Source organism: Pristis pectinata, chromosome 1 (assembly GCF_009764475.1).
Source record: "Pristis pectinata isolate sPriPec2 chromosome 1, sPriPec2.1.pri, whole genome shotgun sequence".
Classification (NCBI taxonomy): domain Eukaryota; kingdom Metazoa; phylum Chordata; class Chondrichthyes; order Rhinopristiformes; family Pristidae; genus Pristis; species Pristis pectinata.
The window spans coordinates 116,886,614-116,893,928 of record NC_067405.1 but is presented as its reverse complement, the minus strand read 5'-3'; the positions used below and the strand labels follow the sequence as shown (position 1 = coordinate 116,893,928).

The 7,315-nt window shown below is 38.2% G+C and overlaps 1 protein-coding gene across 3 annotated transcripts; it reads right to left on the bottom strand.

The window, feature by feature from the left end:
• Positions 1-810: 810 nt before the first annotated feature.
• cdca4 (cell division cycle associated 4) lies at positions 811-6,356 on the bottom strand. 3 transcript variants are annotated; one of them, XM_052021151.1, is made up of 3 exons: positions 6,155-6,294; positions 3,186-3,590; positions 1,379-2,136 (listed from the first exon to the last, which is right to left on the bottom strand). In XM_052021151.1, exons 1-3 carry the CDS (start codon positions 6,158-6,160, stop codon positions 2,044-2,046), a joined length of 504 nt encoding a protein of 167 aa, XP_051877111.1. In that variant the 5' UTR covers positions 6,161-6,294; the 3' UTR covers positions 1,379-2,043. The 3 variants fall into 3 exon arrangements, with proteins under 3 accessions (XP_051877102.1, XP_051877094.1, XP_051877111.1); XM_052021142.1 differs by having other exon boundaries at positions 811-3,590; positions 6,229-6,356; XM_052021134.1 differs by having other exon boundaries at positions 814-3,590.
• Between the last annotated feature and the right edge of the window lie 959 nt (positions 6,357-7,315).

The following is a 7,315-nucleotide window of genomic DNA, read 5'->3' as shown; positions in this document are numbered from 1 at the left end:
AATCTTTGCTTTCCTCCACTTCCGGCCTCCTGCACATCCCAAATTTTAATCAATCTACCACTGACATTATTTTCTCCTCTCTTGTGTCTCCCTCCAACATGCCACTTTAAAAACTGCCCTCCAGTCCAAAACTTTGGTGATTTTTCTCTCAAGGTCTCCTATCTCTCTCTGTGGCAAATTTTGTTTCATGATGCCCATGTATTTAACTACATTTTAAGAGATTTATAAATAAGAACATAAGAAACAGGAGCAGAAGTAGGCAATTCAGCTTTCATATTACAAGAGATATGGTATTGAGGAAACTCAGGGGGCGAAAGGTGGACAAGTCAGCAGGACCTGATGGACTGCACGCTAAGGTTTTAAGGGAAGTGGCTGCAGAGGGTGGACCCATTGGTTGAAATTTTTCATAACTGTCTATACTCTGGGAGGGTACCAGAAGAGTGGAAAATAGCCTTGTTCAAAAAAGGAGAAAAGCAGGAGGCAGGGAACTACAGGCCAGTTAGTTTAGCTGTTATTATCAGCAAGATACTAGAAACTAATAATCAAAGAGGAAACAGTTAATCATTTAGGAAAGCTGACTATAATTAAACCTAGTCAACATGGTTTTATGAAAGACAAATTGGATGACAAGTTTGCTTGAATTCTTTCAGGATGTAACGGAAAGTTCATAGAGGGGAACCTATAGGTGTAGTGTATTTAATTTCCAAAATGCATTTTACAAGCTACCACATAACTGTCTGGTGCATAAATTAAAAGCCCATGGTTTGGAGGAAGTGTGTAAATAGGTGCAAGGGCATGATGTGATAAGGATACTCTGATTCTGCAACAAGATACAGATAGATTCAGTGAATGGGCAAAAGACTGGCAAATGGAGTTTAATGTGGGGGACTGTGACATCATGCATTTCAGTAAAAGAAATCAAAAGGCAGATTATCTACATGGAGAGACATTGTGAGTGAAGTGCAGAAGAATCTAGGTGTTCTACTGCGTGAATCACAAAAAGCTAGCAGGCAGGTCCAACAAATAGTTAAGAAGGCAAATGGCATGCAGTCTGAGGAAGAATGTAGAAACTCCACACAGACAGCATCGGATATCACAAAGAACTAAACACTTTTCTCAATCCAAAACACCTTTATAGTCCTTATAATAATGGCTCCAATTCCTACATAAGAGGCAATACAATGAAAATACTGATCATTATTTTTCCTCAAATAATTTATTTTTACTCACAATAGGATTTCTTTTAAGGAGTCAGGAAAAATGTGCTATTTCTATAATATTAACCTTGCTAATCTTAGAATACACAATTCAAAACAAAAAAAGTTTGATTTATAGGATGAAGGAAAAACACTTTCGAAGCTTGCAAGTATAATTAATATAGTAAATAATTATTCAAAAATAGATGTAATCTTTTTATTTAACATATATAATTCAGTAAAAAATCTAGCATACAATTACAAATGTCAAAAGTGTACATTAATGTTTCAGGCTCTATGTTATTGCTTAAAGACTAATAAAATGTTCTTTATTAATGAATAATACAAAATAGATTAACTTTAACATGTTTAATAAAACCTAACCTAATATTTTTTTTCTGGGACTTACAAGTTAGTAGTTACAGCTATTAATATACTGAACATGTTTCTAATGCTTTTATTTAAAGAGAGCAACTCTATATAATACTGCTTGAAAAGAATTCTGATTTTTTTTTAAATAGCTCCTACAATGCTTACAAACTGAAATAAAAAATTGCCTTTCAAATCAGGATTCATAATTATAATCCGTTGTGTGCTGCAACCCAAAATTTCACAAATGTATCATATTCACTTAAATAAATAAATAACGCTTTTAATAACTTAGATCAACAGTCCCAATTAGAATTCAGCTTGTGCTAACTATCCAACCATCAGAAAATATGGCTTTTATAAATGCAAGAAGTGGCTTAATTTGAAATAATATGCACCATAAAGTATAAATCATAAGCGCTGCATTTTTTAAAAAAATATTCAGAATAAACCTTTAAATTTTCACAATTTTCAATCTTTAGTCAGCGTGGTCTTCTGTGCCCAGATTCACAGTACTGTTGCGATTACACAGAACAAAGTGGAACATTTTCATGTCAAGTCCACAGAGAATCTAGCAAGGAAACAATTCAATACCATTATAGCGCATACAACTATTAATACAATGAATTCAAAGATTATAATTAAGAACTTTGTGCTAGTAAGACAGCAATGCAAGTATATTTTCCCTATATTTTATAGTGACAATTCCCTTTTTATATTTTTTCTTAATTACCATGTAGAATTGAAAGGGTTCCATTTGTGTGGTAATTCTGAAAATGCAAGAGTTTTATTTAAACAGAAGGTGTGATCTTTACTTGGCACAGCTAAGGAAGACATTTCATAAAACTTCTTTGAATCACATTGTTCAGATACAAAACAAGATATTATTTTAAACTATGAGAAGTAAAAATTCCAAACAGGGAACTTTTGAAACTGTGAAAAAGCTAATTTGTATTAAAATATATATTTAATGGTGTATCAAAATATGTACCATTTTAGTTTTAACAATTCTGACAAATAGAAGAATGAACACAATGAAAGCACTGCAAGCAAAAGGCATTATCTGAGCACTGGTAGTGACATTGTCCTTATTAAAAACTGGTCAGAAAACTTTACAAGAGAGATACAAATCAAAAATCAGGTGATTTACAAGTATCTTAAAAATGAAGAAAATTCGTAAGCTTAGGACCCAACAATAATCTCCATGATGTGATCAAGCTCAGTTAAATCTGTTTTACAGTTTTGGGCAGAATTTATGGGTGTTGATGTGTGTGATGGCAAGCCATTTAGTAATTCAAATATGACTGGTGTCGTTTTTGGACTGGTCATCAACCCAGACATAACTGAGTCAAGCTCATGCCAGGAAGTATCAATATCCGCAAACAAATCATCTATTGTCATGTCTGTGAGAGAGCTGGAGTAATTTGCAATCTCAAAACTCCCGAATACTTGATCCAAGGGCTTTGGACACTCCTTCAGATCCACTTGCTGGTCCTCAGATTCCAACATATTCAGATCATTTTCAAAATGCACTTGAATCAGATCTTTTACAGTACTGGTGTCTTTAACAGAAGCAGCAGCTGCAGAACAAGTAATATTCTCACAAGATGAGCAGTTTACCTTGCTTTTAGTAACAATGCTGGTATTACTTGCGGAGGCAGTGGAACTTTCCACATGTAGCTCTTTTGTTGGAGTACATAAGAAATCTGTGGCAATTAGACTATCTGAGGAAGTATGACCTACGTATAGATCACTTCCTGTGAAAGCCGTTTGTCCCTGCCAGCTGCAATCTTGTATCATTTCCTCCTGGATCTGTCGCACTGTGTTGGCTATAAGCACTGAGCGACAAAGGTTTGGTTCCACCAGCATTTTGCACAGCTGAAGTTTGAACAATGAGATATTTAGAAGTGACTGACGTTGCAAGTTATACGGCAAACTAACATTGCTGCCAACAGGATCAAGACACGCATCCAGAACTTGTTCTTCAGAAAATTTTCGTTTTATCCCTTTTGCCAACATGTTGACCTGAAGAACAAAACAAAGCTCATTCTTCAAAACCAAGTTTAAAACTAATCATAACTTGCAGAAGACCCAAATACATTATGACACATTTTAAATCAACACAATGGTCAACATTCAGTATATTGTATTAATATTTCTGTAACACCTACTTAGCAACTGACCTGTTATCACAATTATTTCCATTTTCCTTTCTGAAAATGTACAGTACATTGGTTCAATAGATCCCTGCAATATGCCCATAACTTCTAGGGCCTTTGCAATTTCTTGCCCTTAATAAAACAAGGTTCTAAACTTGGAGCATTAAATCAAAAATAGCACATATCTAACAAGTACTTTCTATCAGAGAAGCATTGAATCTCTGGTTCAATGAACAATATAATGGATGGGTGGGGGGGGGGGGGGGGTGGTGACTAATAAATTACTGAAGCTGAGGAGAGGAAACTGCAAAGACCTAAAAGTTACTGACATACCCCTGGGATCTATTGAATGCAAGTGTGCTGAAGAACTGTAAAGGCTCTTTATGTTTTCAAAATAGAAGACAGAATCAATGGTGATTACAAGTAAGTTGCTTAATAGGTGTGGTAGAATGGGAGAATTATGCCTGAAATTTCTACAAAGCTGAAGGAAAATTAAGTAATTTTTCAGCACAATTCTATACACTTTCAATTTGGATGTTTGATACTTCCCAAATGCTACCATTAGATACCAAGCTTTCAGCTGCAAAAGCCTTGAACCTTGGAATCGTCTTCATCTACTTCTCATTGTTTCTTTCCTACTTTCAAAGCCTACCTTGTTGACCAAGCTTCTGGATACCCGCTTACATGATTTGCTCTTGTGAAATGTCTTGGGATGTTTTACTATGCTAGAAAGATTAATTTAATGTATTATTAATGGACCTAAAGGAAACTGAAAAAGATTTCAATAAGAGCCAACCATGCATTGTAAACTGGAAATAATTATTTGAGGAAGATTTTAAAAAATGGCAAATTTTGAAAGCATGGAATTTAAGATAGCCTTTGACATGTGCCATGTTGGAAATAATCAAACTTATAATAGATGGAGATATTAGGTGTTTAGAATGCAGAGAAGACTGTAAAAAATGGTTTATATACTAGAAGGGAGGAAAAACACAGGAATTAAGGACAATTTTTCACAAAGTGTTTGGAAGTAGGGGTTCATGTTAAAGTTTAAGTTTGTATAATGTGTAAATTATTTGGATGCAAGCCTTGAAGAAGTGGTGCTCAATCTGCAGTCATGTTAAGAAAATAAGAGAATAATTATTCTTTTAAGTTGTTAAAGTATAAATTGATAAGGAACAATAAAAAAGCAGAAAACGTAAATGTCAGAAATGAGACAAAATAATTTGGGTAAATTTGTACCATGAATGAAATTAAATTTGTAGAATAATAAAGCCAGTAATTCACTTTCATAAAAGTACATGGGGGGGAAAGCAAACAGAACTGAAACCCTAGATTTTATATCAGGAGTACAGAATACAAAAGCCAAACGAGTGTCATCTGTTTAACATACTTAATGCAGAGGATGAAAGAGGGAGAAGATAAGCCTTACTTGAATGTTGCCGCCTTCCTTTTCAATCCATCACCACCTTCCCTTCACAAACTCTCCATTCCACTCCTCCTCTACAAATGCCCCCATTCTCCATTCCACTCCTCCCCTGCACCATAATGCGCCATTCCTCCCTCCCTCCCCCCGACAAATCTTTCCCCAACACCCTCCACTCCCTACAATCTCTCACCTCCCCAGTTCACTCCTCACGCCCCACCAGTCCACTCCTCCTCAGAATCTCCCAACTCCCTTTCCTCTTCCCCACAAAACTCTCCCAGCCCACTCTTTCACAAAACATCCCCACCATTTTCCTCAAAATAAACCCACTCCACCCTCCCTCAGCAACGCACATTTCTCCTTCCCTCTCCCACATCCCCCGCCTCCCATGTCCGTTCTGTTTTCTCTCCGCCACACGTACAACTTCCCAGGATTCATTTACATGGGATGAAAGTTACTTTTCGTGACTGTGTTTTTGAAAAGTTTGACAAGCGGATCGAGCAGCAGCATTTTGGGGGGGGGGGGGAGAAGCGGGAGAGGAAACTCTGCATCAGGACTATTGGGTGAATGCAAGTTTAATATCTGAGTGTGGGGACAGGACGAACTCCCTGCCCTGAACACGGGTGTTGCCACTTTAAGAGACTGCCGCCGATTCCAGTCCATTCATATTTCTGACGTCAGCGATGCTACCTACGTGACCGCCGGCCTACGTGGGCAGGCTTCAGCCGGCCTTCCAGCCTTGCAATTTACCGCGAGTAATTTTAAATCAAAAGAACTTTAAATATGGCGTCAATGCCACCCGCTTCGAAAATCGAAGAGGCCGCAATGCGATCCGCTGCTCATTTCAGGATACTGCGCACTTTCTTTAAAAATATTCCCGAAAACCGTTTTTTAGCTCTCCGTTAACGGCCGCCATTTTAGATTAACTCACACATTCCTCACCGAATAACCGTCGAAATATTAACACTAGTAAAATAATTAATACGTCCCGCACCCCTCCTCACCTGCATCTAATAATATATAAAACCTCGGGCATACAAAATGAATGGGAGTCCACAGGGCGGGTGAGATTTCAAACCTGAAAATGATGGAAACGAACCACAATCCGAGCCGCCGCGGCAGGAAGCGATGCCCTCTGATTGACAGCTATGGTGGGTAGGTTGCTATGGTTTCTCTGGCGGTTTGATTGACACGTGCGGCGAGCGCTAGCTCCGCCCCCTGGGTCAATGTTCCTGCTCAACTCAATTCAGTGACGTCAGTTCGGAAAGTTGACCCGGTCTTTAAGTACTGCAGTTGCAAGATCCCTCTTGTGTCTGCCCTGGGGAGGTGGCAGAGGGTGCTCCAATCCCAGGAAAAATATCCAAAGGCCGACAAGTACTCAGTCGGGAGTCAGTTTAAATAACTGGTTCTAAAAAACTAAAAGCGTATGCTTCAATCTGAAGTACAATGTCATCATTAATAATTTCACATGTCTCTTATAGTACGCATAGATCCATAAAATCATGAAGCAAGCCAGTGGGCATCACCTGAATTCATTTCAGAGTTATCTTGCACATTTTGAGTGGTTTCATTTCAGTGAGAGTCTCTGCCTCTACCACCCCCTTAGGCAGTGCGTTCCAGATTCTAAGCACCCTCTGGCGGATAAAGAATCATTCTGAGATCCCCTCCAAACCTCTTACTGTCTTAAACGAAAACCCTTGTGCAAAGAACTGAAGTATGCAAACACCAAGTGTCACGACCTTATAAAGTTCTACCTGTCCTCAGTTTTGTGAAGTATGGGTGGGGGCTCATTGACGCACAATGTTTCATTAAATTGGACCATGCTGCACCACCTGTCCTTTGTGACGAGTGTAATAACATCATGAAGATCGAGGTATCCCAGCTTCAGGAATCTGGGAACAACTTTGTAAAGAGTGAATATCCCATCTCTGAGAAGCTGGGAGCAGCAATCTTTTAAACCAAATTCAAGCAGAAACTTAAAACGTCAGTAAAGTGGGTCCTCCAACACCACCTGCTCCTCCACAGCAGAGATCAGCAACTGGAGCGGATCAAGACCCATACCTCAGTCCTGGACAAGTGCAGTAGTTTTCACACATCAAAAGGAAACTAATTGTGAAGTATCTTTAGATTTTCCATTTTATCATTAAAGATTGCTTCTAATAGTA